The sequence below is a fragment of the Hypanus sabinus genome, chromosome 7 (assembly GCF_030144855.1).
Source record: "Hypanus sabinus isolate sHypSab1 chromosome 7, sHypSab1.hap1, whole genome shotgun sequence".
In the NCBI taxonomy this organism is placed as follows: Eukaryota; Metazoa; Chordata; class Chondrichthyes; order Myliobatiformes; family Dasyatidae; genus Hypanus; species Hypanus sabinus.
In genome coordinates this window covers 134514461-134536556 of record NC_082712.1, presented here as the reverse complement: position 1 = coordinate 134536556, position 22096 = coordinate 134514461, and the positions used below count along the sequence as shown (strand labels likewise).

The 22096-nt window shown below is 43.5% G+C and overlaps 1 protein-coding gene across 4 annotated transcripts in view; it reads left to right on the top strand.

Annotated features, from left to right (window-relative positions):
* The window catches only part of saxo4 (stabilizer of axonemal microtubules 4), a 155267-nt gene that overhangs the window by 80177 nt on the left and 52994 nt on the right, over positions 1-22096 (top strand). For all 4 annotated transcript variants that reach the window (XM_059975676.1, XM_059975678.1, XM_059975675.1 and 1 more), the window contains 3 exons: positions 652-837; positions 5497-5591; positions 9071-9235. In XM_059975676.1, coding sequence (XP_059831659.1) covers positions 652-837; positions 5497-5591; positions 9071-9235 — 446 coding nt within the window. The remainder of the gene's footprint in view (positions 1-651; positions 838-5496; positions 5592-9070; positions 9236-22096) is intronic.

The window sequence follows — 22096 nt, the reverse complement described above, 5'->3', positions numbered from 1 at the left end:
TAATAAAAAGGGATAAACCTTTTCAAAATTTGTTTTACTGAAACTGATCTGCCCAGATTGTGGAAGATGTGTCATAGTTTCCTTGGTATCTTAGTACAGAAGGAATAGAATCTTGTAAGTGCTTACATGCACGATCAGGTACTGTATATATCTACAGCAATGAAATATCCAGCTGGCACTCGCTCTCTAGGCTCATCTATAAATAAAATTATTTAAGAGAAGTAAAGAAGGAAGGTAAGAAAGAAAATAATGTTTATTTCTGGAAACCAAATTATACTCAAGAATTACAAAGAAGTGAAATTCTGCAGAATCTGGAAATCCAAGCAATACACATAAAATGCTGGAGGAACTCAGGCAGCATCTATGGAAATAAATGAACAGTCGACGTTTCGGGCCAAGACCCTGCCAAAACATTGACTGTACTCTTTTCCAAACTGCAGATTCTAAATTATATGTTCAATGTATACTTTCATGTTTCCAAATTGTTTGTTGATCTCAAATAAATACATGCTATCTGTTTTGCCAAGAAATGCATATTATCAAAGCATCAAGGCTATTCGAATATCTACTATACCAATTCCTGCTCAGCAATTAAAGTCTTCGGCAGTAAGTGTATTCAGAATTAATACTAGTATTACCTTTTCTTAACAGCAACCAAGCAAACTTCATAACCTTCCCGCTGATAAGATAGCAAAGATAAAGAAGGAAGATCCTGCTGAATATCTTCACAGAACTTATCTTAATGATCCAAGCAGTATCAATACATTGACATACACAAAACCTGAGCATAAACCATTACCGGCAAAACTGTCTGGTCGCCTTGACGTTGGAAATCAGGTAAGAATAGCAATTCCCCTTCAGTGTCAGACTTTGGATGAAGTGCAATAGAATGTGGTCTCTAATAGCTGTAAATGTACCAGTTCTCAACCACACACTAAAGCTTGAGAAGCATTATCAAAACAAATGACGAATTAAATATTTCTTTATGGTTTATTTTAAAGGGAATGTGGTTCAGGAAGGTGAGAGAATTCTCCAGCATTTTTAAACCAAACTTCCCAGCTGAAGTGGTTTCATGCCTCACAAAAGGGAGTACAATGACAAAACTGTTGTGGCAATTCAGCCTATTTAAATTCTGAGGTATAATCTAAACCCTTCAACCCAGCTCTGGGAGGAACTGAGCTTCTAGACTTAACTAAATATACAGGCCTCAAAGCTTAATTCATTGAGTTGGCTTTGTCTGTAGCAGATATATTTTATTTAGGACGTTGGTTGTCAAAGTCTGTTGGAGCAAATACAAGTTGGGTACGAAAAGGATATACTCAAATCATAAAAAAACAGTATAATATAAGATTATTGTTATACGCATGCATGCATGCTAAGTACTTATGTGCATGTTACTCAAAAGTTTGTTATGTGCCTGCAGATGTGTTAGTCTTACCTGAAGTCTGTATATTAAAAATATGCATAGTTTGGTAGTTTGTCCTTTTACATATTCAGGCAACAATAAATATCTGAGTTCGGCAAGGGTTTTTATAACAAACAACACGTTTATTAAACACTGAAAACAAACCCCCCAAAAGTAAACAAACACTAACGTAACTGGAAATCAGCTGCTGTGCGGCAGCTTAAACAGTTCTTAAAGCGATGCAGCTCAAACAGTTCTTAAAAGTAGTATTGCCAAAAGTTCAAAAATGCTCACAGTCCATTTAAAAGGAGAGACTTTATAAGATGATTTAAATTCTCTTTCACGTCGTTTTGCTTCAATCCCCGATGTCGAATTTACGAAATGAAACGCAACGGCTTAAAGGCACTGACCTTTCCTTTATCACACTGTCCTCAATCTTCTGTTATCCCACAGAGATTAACACGAGAACAGTCAACGAATTCCTTCCAAATAAGGATTAAACAAGGTCGAACCTGTTTCACCGTCGAAATAGATTCTCCTCGATCTTTAACTCCCGAACTCCGATCTTCACTCTCCACTGATCCTCAACTAGCAGTATTGTAAGGAAACTGCTGGCAATGACCTTTTAAACTTTAGGCATTAGATAAAAACTTCATCCTTCAACTAAACTGTGTCATCCCATTAAATCACGCAGTGGCATGAAGTCAACTTTGCAAATCCAGCCACGAACTGCCCCTACTCACAGGGTGGGGTCTTCCTTTTATAACCTGTAAAAAAAAACCTGTCACATGATCTCTACTGGGGGGAAAATGACATCACTCCACCATTACAAGACCATTACCTCAAGTCCAGTATAGCTTCAACCCCAGTCACGTGACAAGGGTACTACTGTCATGTGTCACGAGTCCAGATGTACAAATGTTTGTTGTCAATCACAAGCCAGTTCTTTCTTCCTAGAAGCTTTACCCCAGCTTTTAGTATTTCTCTGTTTCTCAGCCCTATTAGGTGTTTGTTGAGATACAAATTCTTAGCTTTAATTCTATATTTAATTCTGCATTCAGAAGAGTTTGGTCCTTCAATTTACCTGCTGATGCTGGTGATTCAGAACTCTAAACTCTCCAGCTCAATACATGGGAACATTCTATGCAATGTAACATGCAGCCAATTAAAGAGCTTAAAAGGATGCAGAAGAGAATTCTCTTCCTGTGTGTAATTCTTTTATACCTGTGTCAATGTGATGAGATCAATGACCATTGTATAGTTGCCAATGCTGGATGATTCTTTCCCAGAACTTTCTTACATCCCTAGAGAAAAAAATAAGTTATATGACATCAGTCTTTTGATCCTTTTATGAGATATGCTTCTGTTCTTCACAAACACACCAACTATCAGATTGAATTCCTATTAAGGGAATACCTCAAAGATGCAGATATATTTTATGCCACATAGCTGGTTATATTATTAAAACATTGTCTTTGCCATCTATGTACTCCAAGAAAGCCATTATATTACTGTTAATATTTCTGAAAGTTACTGGAATGATTCATATATCTGGAATGCTTCTTACCACATCTCATTAAAGTAATGAAAAAAACATTGAAACATATTAAACACACTTTTCTGTCATTTGAGAAGTTCAGTGATGTGACCAGAGGTACTGCACGTTTATCTGTTAAAGCAGAAATTTTACAGCATTGCCAATGACCTGGAAATTTTTGAAGTGTGCTTTACATACCACTCCAGCATTAAATTTTATTTGCCACCTGTATGCTTTTTCTATGAGCCTAGTAATATATCTCTGAGGCCTGTAGCAATCCTCCTTACAATTCACTACACTTTCAAATGTTATGTCCTCTACAAACCAATAAGTACGATATTTGGAGGTATGTGAACAGTATAGTTCTGCTATTTCACTGTGCCTCAGGAAATAAGAATTATACATTTCCTGGCGTATTTTGGACAGTTATATTCAATTGCATATACAGCCATTGCAAAAACAATGAAATGCAGATTTAAGTGACTTTGCTGCAACTTTTAGCACGTTGATTGCATGTTAATTTATTCAGTTGCTTGAATATTGTATCTGATGGTTTTGAAAGTTAAAAAAGTCTTTTAGTTACCATTATGCAGTTTATTATCCATGTAAAATGACATATTGTAAGCTAAATTTCACGCAAATGAAGTTGCGAAAGCCCCTATAAAATTTACTTTTATTCTATTTGCTATCGTATTTCATACCAGTTCTGCCCTCAATAATCTCGCCAAATCGCTGGCCAAACAGTTCCAGTAAAGTCACAGCACTGACGTTCATTTGAAAGTATGGAAAATTACCAAGCATGTCCTTTTTACAAAAGTGACACATCCAGCTCCGCTCATTATTGCTCATTTCACCTATTCTCAGTCATCAGAAAGGTGATGGAAGCCTTTTTGACGATATAACCAAAAGGTACTTCCTCATCAATAATCTACTCACTGATTCACAGTTCAGGTTTCATCAGGGCCATCTGATTCTAGCTTACATAGCAGCTTTGATCCAAGCAAAGACCAAAGAGGTAAGGTCCTTGACACTAAGGCAGTAGTTGACTGAATCATAGGTACTCAGGCAAGCTCAATATGGTACACTGAAAGGAAAGTTACGCTTGACAATTTTATTGAAGTTCATTGAAGGAAAAACATTTACTATAGTAAAGAGGAGTTGGTGAATGTACTGTTCTGCAATGTTGAGAAGCATTTGAAATTATGTAGCATCAAAGGTCACAGTAGGTGACATATTAGTGTGAGCGAAAACTGGAGCAGCTAGAGGAAAGCATCACAGTTACAGATAGAACATACAGGCTCCACATGGACAACACCAGAAGATTGTACCTGGGTCACTAGAGCAGTGAGACAGCAGCTCTGCTAGCCATACCATTGTTCTAGTTGTCTTTTGCACATTGGTTGTCTGTTTATCTTTGCTTGTGTGTGGATTTCCATTGATTCTACTGTATTTCTTTGTTGTACTATGAATTGCTGCAAGAAAACGAATCTCAGGGTAGTATATGGTAACATATACATACTTTGATAATTAACTTACTTTGAACTTAGAACTTTTAAACTTTTGAAACTGGCAGGTTGTCTTATGAGAAAGGTCAGGCAATTTAGGCGTTTGTCTGCTGGAGCTTAAGACTGAGAAAGAATTTGAAACATTTAAGACCCAGAGGAGTCTTGGCAGAGTGGATGTGAAGAAGATGTTTGCTCTTAGAGGATGTAGACTCAGTGGTCACTAGTTGAAAAGAGGAGACTTCTCAATTAGGACAGAAATAGGTGAATTCTGAGAACTGTTTCTTCAGAAATCTCCTGAAAAGTTAGAATGTTTGAATATTTTAAGGCAGTGTTACAATTCCTGATAAGCAGGCAAATTTCACAACATATGTGAGTAATATTAAACCTGATTCTGATTCTGAAAAAGTACTGAGGATAGCCAACAATTGTGAGGATGAGGTTGTAATCTTATTGTGTCAAGGAGCCAAGCAGCCTTCATTTGCTTCCATTATGTATGCACAAATGTTCATGTGTTACATGTGGTTGTAAAATTTTGCAGTTTTTATCATATTTCTTTTCTCTTTTTTTCTCGTCTTTCTCTGAAACTGTGATTTAATTGGGCTATAGATCCATAATTACTATCAACCTACATGTACTTGCCCATGTAAAGACTATTAATGGAAGAGGCTGCAGAAACTATAAGTTTGGTGTTATAATCCAGATTTTTTATTAGCTGTATTACTTACAAATCCTTCAGACTAAGAAAGAAATACTGTAGCTCAAGGAAAATTGTAAATGGCCAAATTAAATAACAAATTCCAAATGGACAAATATTGAAACCTCTGCTGAATACTTGTGGTTTTGTAAAAGAGCTCATATATTTTTCTGTGTGTTTTTTTTTTGTCTCTGACCCTCCAAGATCCATTTTTCATTCAAGGTTAAGATTGACTTACAGGTAATAGGTCTGAGGGTTTGATGTATGCCAGATCTATATTACAACCAGCATTGAATAATATTATGCTTCAAAACAGCTGCTGCAGGGAATTTTCTGACCTTTTCCTCAATTTCAGGAATCCACCGGATTTACCAGCAATGAGAATGGTTATGTATATCCAGCCAAAAGTGCGACAGATACTGGCAGATTCCTGACAAATTATAAACTTTGGTGAGTCCCTGTGTGAAATAATAGAGAGATGAGTATAATGTTTTACAATGCAGCATATTAACAGAATGTAGATGTTACCATCTCATGTTGCCTGTGGGAGGCCTCATTCATTGATATTGGAAGGGATGAGATAGTGGATGGATTCTGTCCAAGGTTTTTTATATGAGGGGTGATTGATAAGTTCGTGGCCTAAGGTAGAAGGAGTCAATTTTAGAAAACCTGTCACATTTATTTTTCAACACAGTCCTGACCTAGATTTACATATTTAATCCAACGGTCATGGAGCATACAGATCTTGGACCTCCAGAAAGTGTCCACAGCAGGAGTGATTGATAAGTTCATGGCCTAAGGTAGAAGGTGATGAGTTATACAGCTCTCGTTACATGCACATGCAGTTCAATTCTTTGAGTGATTATGCAGAAAGTTTGAAGTTAATAACTCATCAGGGCTGATTGATAAGTTCATGGCTTAGGGTAGAAGGAGATGAGTTTTTAACTTCAAACTTTCTGCACAATTACTCAAAGAGTTGACCTGCATGTACATGTAACGAGAGCTGTATAACTCATCTCCTTCTACTTTAGGCCACAAACCTATCAATCACCCATCTGTGGACACTAGAAAGTGTCCGAGATCTGTATGCTTCATGACTGCTTGACTAAGTGTGTAAATGTAGGAGGAGACAATGTTGAAAAATAAAATATGCTAGGTTTCTAAAATTGACTCCTTCTACTTTAGGCCACAAACTTATCAATCACCCCTCATCTAATGGCCAAAGAAATAAAAGCATTGGGCAAGACAAGTGATGCAAAATCACTCCAAAGAGAAATGAATATTAGCAGGCGTAAGGGCTTTAGGAACTTAAAATAATTACTCTCTTTTAATAGAAAGATAGGTAGTGGTATTACCCATTGTTACCAACTCATTACAGTACTATTTTTTATTCAGATGCCAGAATTAACAACTTCCTAGACGTTGATAAAGTTGTTCCAGATTTACCAGCAGTATATGATTAGAGTATGAATAAAGCTGGGGTGACTGTGTTTAGAGTCATAGAGTCATACATCATGGAAACAGGCTCTTTGGTCTAACTTGTCCATGTTGACTAGGATGTCCACCAGTTTCATTTGTCTCTGTTCGGCCCAAATTCTCTTAAGCCTTTTCTGTCAATGCATTTACTTATACTAGAGACAATATGATAAAGATGTGATAAATCAGTAAAACACATAACAATTTAACATGAATAGTCAAAACACAGTTGCAAAGTATAATTATATAACTTTCTTAAGTACTAGTGCCAGGCAAGATTGTACCTCAAAAAGATATTTTATCCAAAATGTGGAATAGATCGTTAAAAATATAATTTCAATGTAATGAGCAAACAAGGCAAACTTTGCAGAAAATGGAGATAAAGTAGAAAATATACTGCGTTGCCATGTAAGGTTCTGGGGAATGGTTGTGCATTGCTAAGGGTTTTGTAGGAATGGCAGTATAGAGGGCAGTAAAGAGGAGGCTGGGAGGAACATTTGTAGCCATGTTCAGCCAAAAGTACTGAATAGTTGATCCATCTTGCTATTGTCCTGAGATTCCCACTCTCGCAGAAGTGAGACATCAGCCGGTTTGATTTATTTCACTTGGTAGAAATAAACATCTGAGAACACTGAACACAGCAAATGCTAAGAGACCAGTCGACGTCCCAGGTGTAGTATGTTTCTGACCTAGCTGCTCCTCAATCCAAGCTGTTTCATACAGGATGTAGTCACAACACTAGTGTATAGGCACAATGGGGAAAATGGCCAAACTATGTTCTATTCACAAAATGTAGAACAAATCCAATCTGGCTAAATACTGCCCAGGTAGTATTCACCAAAATAGCGGCAGGTGTCATATCAAGTGCTCACTGATGCCAGAATAAATCAGTAATGATTTGGAGCCTCAGGACCCACACCACCAGGTTTAGGAATAGTTATTACCCCACAAACAACAAGCTCTTGAACCAAAGGAGATAATTTCACTCCCCCATCGCTGAAATATTCCCACAACCTATGGACTCACTTTCAAGGACTCTTCATCTCAGTATTTATTGCTTATTTATCTAATTATTATTATTTCATTCTTTTAGTATTTGCACAGTTTGTTATCTTTTTCATACTGGTTGAATGTCCATGTTGGTGCAGTCTTTCTTTGATTCTGTTATGGTTATTCTATTATGGATTTATTGAGTATGCCCACAAGAAAATTAATCTCAGGATTCTATATGGTGACATATATTAATTTGATGATAAATTTACTTTGAACGTTGAACTTTGAAACTTATCACAGCCTTGATCCAAACATCTAGCAAAGAGATGACTTATAGAGATGAGGTGAGACTAGCTGCCCTTGGTATCAAGGAACTCTGGTAATAAGGGCAATGGGCATCAAAGTGAAAACACTCTAATTGTCAGAATCAAACTACATGCAAAAGCTGATAGTTATGCTTTTTGGAGGTTAATAATCCCAGTTACAGGATTCTTTTAGGATTATGTTTGAGACCCAACCAATGCCTTATCACTGACCTTTCTTCCATCATAAAGGTCGGAAGTGTATTGTTCACTGATGATTCTACAATACTCAATTTCTCTTGCAATACTTCAGCAACTTAAGTAATCAATGACCATGTGCAGAAGTATCTAGAAAGGATGCAGGCATGGAGAGATAAATGACATGTAAAATCTGTGCTGCAGAAGTGACAGGGAATGACCATCGACAATAAAAGGAAATTTGATGAAATTCCTTTGACACTTAGTGACATTGCCACTGTAACATACTCCACCAGTAATATCCCAGGGTTACCATCAACCAGAAACTGGTTAAGGCTGGGTATCCTGTGGTGAGTAATTCACACTTGATATCACTGTACCTATTTTTACCGACAAAGCACAGGTCAGCAGTGCAAAGGAATATTCTCCATTCAGCCAGGTTATTCCAACAATACCTCCCAAACCTACAACCTCGACCACTGAGGATGGGAATACCTCTAAATATATCTTCAATTCTAATCTGCACATGAACCTGACTTGGAAATATGTTCCTTTTCATTGCAACGACAAAATCCTGGAGGTCCACACCAAATAGTACTCTGTGAATATTTTTAGCAGAAAGATTACAGATGTTCAAAAAGAACCTTATCAGTATCTTCCCCAAGGCAGATTAGATACGTAATAAGTGCTGGTTTTGTCAATGATGCACAATTCCTGAGAAATGAATTTAAAAAGCTTCCCTCAGTCAAAAGTCAATGAAAAATTTGCCAGAGAGAGCCATTGAACTAGATAATAAACAAGTGAACATAGGAAGATTTTTCTGCAGGAAGTAGGAATTAAAGTATATTTCAAGGAGGCAAATAGATGAAACTGCTTCAAGGGAGGCATATTTGTTTGATGGATCTAATGGCAGTTTGAAAATTCACATTCCAATTCTTTCCTAATTTTTCAAAATTTAAGGCACAATGACAAAACGCCAAAGGGAGAAGACAGAGAGGGTTGGACAAGAGGAGGTATCCAAAAACAGCTTGCTGATGGTTTTGTTCGAAGCAGCATTATTCATAAGCATGGACCTGACTACAACATAACTGAAAATTTACACCGGCTTCATCCCCATGTGGCCAGGTAGGAACTAAACTGAAGATTCAGCAGAAGACACTGGTTTCCTGGTACTCCTCGTTCTCTTAAACCATTAGTTCAGTGTGTGTTGGCCTGCTTTAGCCTCCAATTGGATGATCAAATTTCTTACTGTTTAACCTCTCCTCACAGCAGTAACTTTCTCCATCTCCTCAAACCTCCAACATCTTCACACGTATTCAGTTTTGGCAATTTACGCATCCCCTGTTTTAATTATACCATTACTTTTGTCTATTTCTTTACATGCCAGGACCCTAAACTGTTGAATTCTTCAATGATCCTCTCTATCTCTTTGACAAAGTTAGTCTCAGTTTTACTGTTTTCTTTAAACTTGAAAAAAATTGCAAATGCTCACTAGATCTGGCAGCATCAATATAGATTTGGACAAAATAATTACCTCAGAGACTTGGTTCCAATTGGCAGAATGTACCTCATGGCTGCCTGTTCAAGCAGCAAAGAGACCAGTGGGATCTCAGTGATGGACCTTAGTTGAATCCAGCTCGGAGCTGCTGATGCAATAATAATTATCTTCTGCTAGTTTTCCAGTATCAGTTGCCTCTGGGTCCTGAAAGTAGAGGCCTTGTTGGAGGAGGTAAGGGGATTCTCTTCTTGATTAGGAGTCATTGTCTGATCCATGCATTGCAAGCATACAGAGACAGTAGCTGAGATGGAGCAACAAAATGTATCATTCCCACTTTGAGCCCTGTTTGAACAGATCATGAAATATTCAGTAATTGACTCAGAGAGTTTGAGTGCCATTGTGTTTTTGACTTCACCGTGGATGACCTTGCAGCCTGAGCGCTGGGACCTCTGTTGTTTTAGAGCTTCTGCCATGCATATAGATCCTGATGCCTTAACTGTTGTTGCTACCTTCGCAGTGCAGTCACATTCTTTGGTATTTGCTTGTACTCTCCTGTTCTTTCAGCATAAACCATGTGCCCTTTTCTGTTTTAGCCCTGGATTTCATATTCTTATACCCTCAACCCAGCAGCCTGTGCAATGCACTTTATTGTTCCTATACCTACATGCAACCTTAAAACTCATGTGCGTCTTTTCAAATGTCTAGAACTTGTGCTATAAGTTAATATTTCTTCAGGATCTGTGATTTGAGGCTTTAGATCCGTGGTGTCCTTGCTACCTACCCTCAGGATCCTGTGCTCTACATATTTATGTCCTGGCATTCTATTCTGTTTTCCTATGCTGTGAATGCTTTCTTGTATCTTTCTGGATGGAGTAGTGTAGTCTTGAGACTTCAGAGCCTGCGTTCTCCAATTTCATGTCCTTGGAGCCACTACTGTGGGCCTCTCGATACTTCTTGTGAAATTCCTGTGATGTGTAACATTTTGTCAACCATGCTGAAATGGGAAATCTTCAACAGTTCTGTACCCAATCAAAAAAAATTCTTAACACCAGCTAACGGAGAAAACTGAAAGCATAAAACCCATCAATCTGGTAAGAAATCATTGGTTTCTCTGCTCAATATAAGCTTCCAGTAGAGTGTGTTGCAATTGTATACTTATCAGTAATATTTCAAATAAAATATTTAATACATTTAAGAGAAGATTAAAGCTGTTTTATAGTTTGTGATTGCTGTTTTACAGCTAGTTGACATTGTTCCATCATACAACCCTGCTTGTTTATTTCTCTTGCCTTTCTTCCTTCCCTCCCCCAGCCAATGTGTAATGGGCTGAGGGGGATGTGTGACGGCATTGCATCTTATCAGAGAATCAGAACTCGAGTGGGTGGAAAAATGAACATAGGTAATCCTGTTGACTGTTTCACAGGAAGAAAAAAAAAGAATTAATAACGAAGTCGTAAATCTTAAAAATAGCCATAAATGAGGTTTATGACTAATACCAGTGTCAAGGCAGGTGAATTTGCTAATTTCCTTGCTAATATCTAATGTGTAACATGAGACTGGTAAGACCACTTTTCTATGGGAGAAGAGATAGAGCCTAGTGGGGTCCACCTGACACATGCTGATACTCATCTGGACATAAGGATTTGTCAGATCAATGGCCTTAACCCCGAGACTATCATATCAAAGAAGCATGTGGGTCAGGCAGTGGCAGATGTATATGGAAGGGCTGCAGTAGGCAATGAGCTCGGGGTGAAGACCAGTATACTTTAGAGCAACCTTTAGAGGAGTACCCAAGAGCATGTCAGGCCAAGTACGATACATAAGTGGCAAGATTGTATTTCTATGGCTCTTCTGTACTGGAGAAACCACTCACATCCGCTCATCCAAACTCCTGGCGGCAATTTGAAAGAGCCCGGGGAAACATGGTGCTCAGAAAGAGTAAAGTGATTTGGGTTTACTTCATAATTATAATGTCTACAACAGCTGCCCTGAAAAGACACTTTTAAACATTCCTGGAGTTTACAGTCACACAGGAAAGGATACATGCATTAGTAATGTTTTTTTTAAATTAGGGATTATTACTGGCTAGGCAACATCAGGATGAATGGATTGGAGTGTTGTGTTGCCATGGAATGAGTAGTGGGTTAAAGAATGTTGCTTTATTTTTAAGCGGAGGTATAGGATAACTGATGAAGAGGTTTATTAAGTTATCTCGAGGAGAAGGCATTTTCCTTATAACCCTGCAGCCTGACTCCTCATTCAGATATAATACGTCATGTGCATATACAGTCAGGGCCGCATATCTGCGGGTTCCGCATCTGCAGATTCAACCAACCGTGGATCGAAAATATTCAAAAAAAAATTCCAGAAAGTTCCAAAAAGCAAAACTTGAATTTGCCACGCGCCGAGTGCTACGCTGAATCCACGCAAATGAAGTGATGTGCAGGCATACCCTGCTGTAGCCTCCCGCCATTTCACAGATCTTCAGTCTCTCCAGCACTCGTTTGAGCATTGTTCACCTCACATCTCGTTTATTCGCTACTTGTGAGCGAGAGGAAGGAGTTTAAGGCTAGTAAGGGATGGCTGGCTAGCTATGTGAAGCGCTACAACCTTAAAGATAATGGGAGAATTGGCATTGGCTAATGCCGAGGCAGCATCAACATTCCCAGAAGAGCTACGATGGTTGTGTCTGTACTGAACATGTACAGACATTTTTTTTCTTGTCATTATTCCCTAAACAATACAGTATAACTATTTCCATAGTATTTACATTGTATTAGGTACTATAAGTAATCTAGAGATGATTTAAAGTATACAGGAGCATGTGTGTATGTTGTATGCAAATACTATGCCATTTTATGTAAGGGACTTGAGCATCCATGGATTTTGGTATCCACAGAGGGTCCTGGAACCAATCCCCTGTGGATACCGAGGGACGACTGTACCTGGATATTTGACTCCTCTGCAAATATATCAGGTCTCAATCCTTCCTGAACTGCGATATTGTGAAGAGTCTCCATCAGGAATTTACTATATTGTAATCAGAACAGTTTGCTACAATGAGCGAAGGAAGTGAACCCAAGTGCAGGACATAGACACGAAGATTGAGCTTGGATGCTTACACGGGCATAAACACCAAACAGCAAACAGGAGGGTCTTGACACAGAGCCCTGATATGGAACATTGACACGGAGACTTGACACGGAGTCTTGTTTCAGAGAAAAGGAGTCTCATAGGTAAACCTTGAAACTGGAGATAAGCTTAGAACAAATGGTTCTAAGCAGTCAGGAGACATAGTTATCTCACAGGGAGAAGACCAACAAACTGGAGTCTAGTCTTTGTGATGACAGGGTTATTATACTGCAGTTCTTGATGGATGCCAGGTGAATTCATCAAAGTGAATTAGAAGCAATTGGGAAATTAATGGTTGGAACCGAGGCACAATCAATGGAAATTAGGAGCAAGATAGGGAATAAACAATTGGGACTATGACAGTACCCTCTCCTCAACGTGAGCCTCCAAGCGATCCTCCAGACTTGTCAGGAATGTCTTGATGGAAATCCTGGATGAGGGAAGGGCCCAGGATGAAGGAGCTGGGAATTCAGGAATGTTCCTCCGGGCCGTATCCCTCCCAATTGACCAGGTATTGGAGGCCCCTAACTCGGCGGTACACATCCAGTAATCACAGGACGGTGTATGCTGGGTAGTCATCAATGATCCAGGCGGGTGGAGGGGGTTCAGCTGGAGAGCGCGAAGGCCTGATAGTGGCTTCAATTAGGAAACGTGGAACGTAGGATGGATGTGCATAGATTTGGGCAGTTTGAGTCGGACCACTGGGGGGTTAATAATACTCTCAATCTCAAATGGTCCTAGGAAAAGGGGGCTGAGTTTTCTGGGCTTGTTCTTGAGGGGGATGCCTTTAGAAGAGAGCCAAACCTTCTCCATAGGCTGATAATCAGGTACATGAATCCGATGGCAATTGGCAATCCTTTGGTTGCGGTCGGCTGAGTGGAGCAGGGCTGCACATGTGTCTTTCCAGATGTTGCAGCACCGGCAGAGATGGGCCTGAACAGAAGGCACAGCGATGTCATCTTCATGAGTGGAGAACAGAGGGATTTGTAACCGAGGGAGCATTCAAAGGGAGACATTCCGGTGGCGTTGCTGACCAGGGATTCTAAGTGACCAAGAGGGGTGTTGAACACTATTTTCCACTCATCTGCTTCCCTTATCCTGACAAGATGATAGGCACTTCATAGGTCCAACTTGGAGAAGATGGTGGCTCTGTGAAGTGGTTCAAAAGCAGAGTTGAGAAGGGGTAGTGGATATTTGTTCTTTACGGGTATGATGCACCATCAATAACTCACACTGAGACGTAGGCGAGATATCGGCTTTTATTGACTGGAAGAAGGAACCAGGAGTGAGTGTCTATCATACAAGGTCCTGGAGACTGAGGCCGATCTTCAGGCCGCAGGTCTCCTTTATACAGGGGCCTGTGGGAGGAGCCACAGGAGCAGTCAGCAGGGGCGTGTCCCGACAGGCACATAGTTCACCACATTCACCCCCCCTTCGTTTGAAAAAGTCCTCATGTAGCGAAGGTTCTTACAAGTCAAGCCGATCAGGCGGTTGAATCTGTCGCTGCGATCTACGTAGCACCGGCTGTGACCGCATAGGTGCCGGCAACATTGGCGATTGCACAGGGGACGGGGGTTGCGCGTGTTCTTGCCCACTAGGCGCCGGTGATCCCTCATGCATGTGCGAGGCGCCTGGTATAAATGCGTACGAAACGCCCGGTATACAAGTGTCTTGAGGAGTCTGTGTAGGGCCTGGTGAGTACGGTGTCACCTCTGGTGCAGGGTTCACAGTTACCGGAGAGCCTTCAGGGTAGTGGTCTGCTGCACCTGCGGGTGCCAGGTCGCGGATGGAGACCGTGTCCTCCCGCCCATCAGGTAAGACCACGTAAGCATACTGGGGGTTCGCATGGAGAAGGTGAACCCTCTCCACCAGCGGGGAGTATTTATTGCTCCTCACATGTTTCCGGAGCAGCACTGGCCCCGGGGACGTCAGCCAAACTGGTAGGGTGGTCCCAGTGACAGACTTCCTGGGAAAAGAGAATAGGCGTTCGTGAGGGGTGGCATTGGTGGACGTACATAACAGAGAGTGGATAGAGTGCAGTGCCTCAGGGAGGACCTCCTGCCATCGAGAGACCGGCAACCCTTTGGACTTAAGGGCTAAAAGTGTGGCCTTCCACACTGTGGCATTCTCCCGCTCTACCTGGCCATTACCCCGGGGATTATAACTCGTGGTCCGACTGGTAGCAATGCCCCTAGCTAGCAAGTACTGGCGCAGCTCCTCACTCATAAAGGAGGACCCTCTATCACTGTGGATATAGCAGGGATACCCGAACAGAGTGAAGAGCTGGCGCAGGGCTTTTATGACGGACGTGGCAGTGGTGTCGGGGCAGGGGATGGCAAAGGGGAACCGTGAGAACTCGTCAATAACACTGAGAAAATAGACGTTGCGGTCAGTGGAGGGAAGGGGGCCCTTAAAGTCAACACTCAGGCGTTCAAAAGGGCGGGTGGCCTTGACAAGTTGTGCCATGTCAGGACAGTAGAAGTGCGGTTTGCACTCGGCACAAATTTGGCAGTCCCTGGTCATCGTCCTGATGTCCTCCAGGGAGTACGGCAGGTTCAGAGCTTTCACAAAATGGTAAAATCGGGTGACCCCCGGATGGCAAAGTTGTGCATGAAGGGCGTACAGCTGGTCGAGCTGTGTGCTAGCACATGTTCCCCGGGATAGGGCATCAGGGGGCTCATTGAGTCTGCCAGGCCGGTACAGGATATCATAGCTGTAGGTGGAGAGTTCTATCCTCCACCGCAAAATCTTATCATTTTTGATCTTGCCCCGCTGTTGGTTGCTGAACAGGAACGCAACCGAGCGCTGGTCGGTCAGCACAGTGAATCTTTTGCCAGCAAGATAGTGCCTCCAGTGCCTAACAGCCTCCACTATGGCCTGGGCTTCTTTCTCCACCGCGGAGTGCCGAATTTCAGAGCCTTGGAGGGTGCGAGAAAAGAATGCTACTGGTCTGCCTTCCTGATTAAGGGTAGCAGCCAGAGCGAAATCGGAGGCATCACACTCCACTTGGAAGGGAGCGGTCTCGTCCACTGCATGCATCGTAGCTTTGGCAATGTCCGCTTTAATGCAGTTGAAGGCCGCGCAGGCCTCAGCAGAGAGGGGAAACGAGGTAGACTTGACCAGGGGGCGAGCCTTGTCTGCGTAATGGGGGACCCATTGGGCGTAATAGGAAAAAAACCCCAGGCACCGTCTGAGGGCCTTGAGAGTGGTGGGAAGAGGGAGCTCTAACAGGGGGCGCATACGTTCGGGATCAGGCCCAATAACCCCGTTTTCCACGACATACCCAAGTATAGCAAGGCGGGTGGTACCAAAAACACACTTGTCCCTGTTATAAGTAAGGTTCAGAGCTGCGGCCACTTGGAGAAACCGTTGGAGGTTGGCGTCGTGATCTGGCCTGTCATGACCACAGATGGTGATGTTATCCAGATAGGGAAATGTGGCCTGCAGTTGGTACTGGTCCACCATCCGGTCCATTTCCCTCTGGAAGACAGAGACACCATTCGTGACACCGAAAGGGACGCGCAGGAAGTGATAGAGCCGGCCGCCCGCCTCGAAGGCGGTGTAGGGGCGGTCCTCTGGGCAGATGGGGAGCTGGTGATAAGCGGATTTCAGATCTATTGTCGAGTACACCTTATACTGAGCAATCTGGTTGACCATATCCGCGATGCGGGGTAGGGGGTATGCGTCAAGCTGCGTAAACCTATTGATGGTTTGACTATAGTCCACCACCATCCTATTTTTCTGCCCAGTCCGAACAACAACCACCTGGGCCCTCCAAGGGCTTGTGCTCGGCTCAATGATCCCCTCCCTGAGCAGCCGCTGCACCTCCGACTGAATGAAGGCCCGGTCCCCCGCGCTGTACCTCCTGCTTTTGGTTGCCACAGGTTTACAGTCGGGGGTCAGGTTGGCGAACAGCGGTGGGGGAGGGATCTTGAGAGTGGAGAGGCTGCAAGTGTCGGTAGCGCAGCTGTTGGCCTGGTTCTGGATGGGATGTGTGTGTCCGTGTGTGTGTGTGGTCAGTAGCGGGGTATGTGAAGAAGTCCCACAAAACTGAGGATTCTTGACAGTGAGTGGTGGGAGGGGCCCGTCGTATACCATAGTCACACTTTCGAGATGGCTCTGGAAGTCCAGCCCCAATAGCACAGGTGCACACAGATTAGGCATGACCAGCAGTTCAAAGTCCCGATATACTGTGCCTTGCACCACCAAAGTCGCTACACAACCCGCCCGGATGTCTGCGGACTGCGACCCAGAGGCCAAATGGAACCTCCGACTGACCGGCCGCGTTGCAAGTCCGCAGCGTTGCACTGTGTCCGGGTGAATAAAACTCCCAGTGCTGCCCGTGTCAAACAGGCATCCAGTCCAATGCCCCTCCACCTGGATGTCCATCATGGATCTTGCAAGCTGGTGTGGGGCGCTTTGGTCGAGAGTCACAGTGGCCAGAGTTGGATCGCCGTCGGGGTACCCGGTCAGCATCGGAGGGTCGGGGGCGGGGCATGCTGACGCCGACAAAGATGGCCGCTCACATCCGGGGTACCCGGTCAGCATCCGAGGATCGGGGGCGGGGCGTGCTGACGTCGACAAAGATGGCCGCCCACATCCCGGCATGCAAGATGGCGGCCCCCATGTTTCACCCGCAGCGCTGCACTCCGCTCGAGGTTGAGACTTACAGACCTTGGCGAAGTGGCCCCGCTTTCCGCAGCTGGAGCAGGTCGCTTCTCGCGCTGGACAGCGTTGTCGAGGATGTTTCTTTTGGCCACAGAAATAACAAAGCACGAGTTTCTTACGGGCCACAGCTGTGGTCTGGGTCGGGGAGCTCGTGGAATGGCGACTGGCGGCGGCGTTGGCAAATTTGCTCCCGGGAGCCGGCGGTGGCGGGGTCTGAGGCGTCCACGAAACCGGCGGGGAATCGCGCGACTGGACAGCGTCGGCGTTATGCCGCGCAGCTTCTAGAGCGTTGGCCTTCTCTATCGCCGAGCTTAAGGTAAGATCCGAGTTCTCCAGCAGCCGCTGGCGCATGTACACTGACCTCAGTCCCGTCACAAAGGCGTCTCGCACCAGCAGCTCCGCATGCTGTTCTGCCGTGAGCGTCTTGCAGTCACAAGCTCGGACGAGTGTCTGTAGTGCTCGGAGAAACTCAGCGCACGATTCGCCAGGCCGCTGTTGCCGGGTAGCTAAGCGATGTCTTGCGTAGACGGTGTTCACCGGCCGCAGGTACTGTCGTTTGAGGGCGTCCAGTGCCCCTTCGTAGGTCGGCAGGTCCCGGATAAAGGAGTAAACTTTGGAGGAGACCCTCGAGAGTAGGATTCTGTGCATAACGGCGGGTTCAGTCGCACGAAGCTCCGCCAAGTACGATTGGAAGCATGCAAGCCAGTGTTCAAAAGCGAGAGCTGCGTCAGGGTCTTGAGGGTCCAAATCCAACCGGTCCGGACGCAAAACGGGTTCCATGTTTAAAAACTTCCAGTCAACAAAATTGATGCACCATCAATAACTCACACTGAGACGTAGGCGAGATATCGGCTTTTATTGACTGGAAGAAGGAACCAGGAGTGAGTGTCTATCATACAAGGTCCTGGAGACTGAGGCCGATCTTCAGGCCGCAGGTCTCCTTTATACAGGGGCCTGTGGGAGGAGCCACAGGAGCAGTCAGCAGGGGCGTGTCCCGACAGGCACATAGTTCACCACAGGGTATGCTATTTAAGCCTTGGTAGTCAACACAGGGATGCAGAGAACTGTCTTTCTTCACCACAAAGAAGAAACCTGCACCAACAGGGGAGGATGAGGGTTGGATAATGCCCGCCGTGAAAGATTCATTTAAGTAAGCTTCCATTGCTTCCTTTCTGGTCGGGACAGGTTATACAGCCGACTGGTAGGTAGAGGAGCTACGAGGAGAAGGTCAATAGCACAATTATAAAGACGGTGTGGAGGCAGGGAAAGAGCCCGATGTTTGCTGAATACCTCCCCCAGATCGTGGTACTCTGCTGGAACCTTGGATAAGTCGAGGGTTTCAGCGGCCGACAAGATAGCGGTGACTTTCACAAGGGAAAGGGCCGATTGAAGTGACAGAACGGACTCCAGCTGGCTACCTTCCCAGTGGACCAAATGATGTGGAGATTATGGCGGCTTAACCAGGGTACCTAAGAATGATGGGAGCTTGAAGAGAGGAAATTAAGTTAAATTGTACCTGTTCCCGAAGGTTCCCAGAGAGAATAAGAGACAGGTGTGCAATGAGTGGCTTGGGCCAGAAGTCTACTGTCCGGTGCCTGTGCTTCCAGAGGGGTACTCAATGGCTCCTGAGGAGCACCGGCCTGGGAAGCTATGTCTTCATCCAACAGGTTTCCCTCAGCGCCGGAATCCACTAGAGCTGATAGAGGCAGGGACTGTTGGTTATAACTTAAGGTAGCTTGGATCTGCATCCAGATTTGGGGGACAAAAGGGAATGTTGTCTGGCTCACCAAGGTCCCCGTTTCTACTGGCGAGCTCTCCCTTTTGGCCGAAAGGAACAGGTTGCACAGAAGTAGCCAGACTGGCCGCAATAGAGACACACCCCCGATCTCAATCTCCGGAGCCGCTCTGTGGGAGAAAGACGGTTCCGTCCCAGCTGCATTGGTTCCTCTCCTGGGGTGATGAAAATGGCCGGGCTGGGAGCTATTCCAGGAGCTGGAGGAGGAGAGAGGCTCGTGCTGGTGGGAGATGGTACAGGGTGCCGTAGAATGGCCAAAGGGGGTGGATGATCAGTTCTCTCCCTATGGCATTCTCCAAGACGGTGGTCCAGTCTGGTGGCTAGGGAGATCGATGAATCCAGGCTGTTGGTGTCATCCCTTGCCACCAACTCGTCCTTCACCATGTCGCTGAGGCCATTCCAGAAAACTCCTTGGAATACCTCACCATTCCACCCCGAGTCGGCCGCTAACGTCCGGAACTCCACAGAATATTCGGCGACAATACGGGAGCCCTGACAGAAGGTGAGTAGATGTTTAGCAGCATCTTTACCACGGACAGGGTAGTCAAAGAACTTTCTCTACTCTGTGATAAAGGTGGGGAATGAAGAGCAGATATCCGACTGATTGTCCCAAACAGCTGTAGCCTAATCAACGTGGTACAATCAACAGAAACTAGGAGCAAAGTAGGGAATAAATGATTGGGACCATGACACAGTTAGTGGAAACATATTTTAAACAAACAACACACACAAAATGCTGGTGGAACACAGCAGGCCAGGCAGCATCTATAAGGAGAAGCACTGTCAACTTTTCGGGCTGAGACCCTTCGTCAGGACTAATGGTCTCAGCCCGAAAAGTCGACAGTGCTTCTCCTTATAGATGCTGCCTGGCCTGCTGCGTTCTACCAGCATTTTGTGTGTGTTGTTTGAATTTTCAGCATCTGCAGATTTCCTCGCGTTGATATTTTAAACAACATGTTTAACCTTTTGATCACTGGCTTGAAATCTGCATACGCCTCATTGAGGTGGTTTTCTCTTGATGTTCAGGGATTTCAGTTTCAGCAACAATTTAGAAGGCAAACTGCTTAGATCAGAAGCCAACTACTAATTTTATCCTCTCCCTTGGAAAGCTGATTGTGGATAATGAAGAAGCCAAATAACTTTTTGTTAAGATAGCTAATTCAATGTATTTAGCCAATATCAATGTGGTTTGAGTATCATCAGCTATAACCTGAATCTTGGGGAAACTATAGGCTGTATAAAATGACAAGGATGTATCTGTATGTTCTCCTTAATTACGAAAAATTGTGAATCAAATTGATTTGTCTTAAAAGCTGTCAATGACCAAACTGTGCTGTGCTCCTTTCCTGGTGATGCTGCTTCTGACATTAACAGCTGAACAGTGGAGATAGCTATCATGGGCAATGAAAGAGCAGATGACTGGGGCTTCAGGTCTTCTTTCAGGTGACTACAATGAAGCCTTATTCTTTGGTAAGGACTGTTCCTCATGAAGGAAAGACTACCAGTAAATTAGTGATGATCACAGCTCAAATTCCTGTGGATGCAATCCCCCAGAAGTTCGTTTGCTTTACATCTGAGGAGAATGGTACAAGCATCAATATTTTGGCAATGTGTTTCATTTAGATTTCTGTGCATTGACAGGTCTGTAGATTTCACTGCAATGCTTGTAGTGTTTCCCTGGATCCATTTACAATGTGGAGCATAGAACGCATAATTAATATTTAGAACAGGGCTGTTTATTGCTTTGCACATTTTTTTCTTTAAAAGATTTGAAGAATAAACAAGCATAACAGAATCCACAACTTTGAAGGAAGTTTACATAAGATGAGGCCTAAATCCATTGGTGTCAGGCATAGTTTCAGTGACTAGCTGCAGTGCTACTTCACAGAAAAGAAACCTAACTAATTGAACACCACTCACATTTCTTCCAACTGAAAAGTTCTTATGTTTAAATAAATGCCTTTGGATCTCTTTTATTTTCCTTTTCACTTAAAAGTAAATTCAAAATGAGTGGGCCTTAACAGACAACCAAATCTCCCATTAGTTTTGTACTCATAGAACACAGAACCTGGAATAGTACGGCACAGGGGCTGGCCCACACGGCCAGTGCTGATCCTGATACCAATTTAAACTAATCCCATCTCTCCCTGCCTGTCAAGTGCCTCTTAAGCATTGCTATCTGCTTCCACCACCTTCCCTGGCAGCACATTCTAAGCAACTACCACTCTCTATTTTAAAAAATTGCACACAAGTCATCTTTAAACTTTTCTCCTGTCACCTTAACCCCTGTAATTGAAATTTCCTCCTTGGAAAAAGGACTCTGGCTATCTATGCCTGTCATAAATTTCTAAACTTCTATCAGGTCATTCCTCAGCCTCTGAAGCTCCAGAGAAAACAATTGATATTTATCCAAACTCTCCTTACACATACAACCACCTGGTGAACCTCATTTACACCTTCTCCGAAGCCTCCATGTTCTTCCTGTATTGCAGTGACCAGAACAGCACATAGTTCTCCAAATGTGGTCTAACTTTTACTCTTATTACTTGATTGTGATCTTTTGTGTGCTCACTGTGTCTGACTGTTGGTGATGTGTAATTGCACCTTGACCCTGTAGTAGCACTGTCTCGTTTGGCTGTATTCATGACTATAAGTGTATGGTTCAATGACAATTGTACTTGAATTGATTAAACAAAGTTTTATACATCTACAACATGCTTTAGCAATTTTTATATTCATTGCCCTGGCTGATATCAGCCAGCATGTCATAAGCCTTGTTTACCACCTTAGCTGCTTGTGTTGTCAGGGAGCAATGAATTTGCATCCAAGATCCCTCTGTACACCAGTGCAATAGAGTCCTGCCATTTACTTCCCTCTTGCTTCAAATTATCCC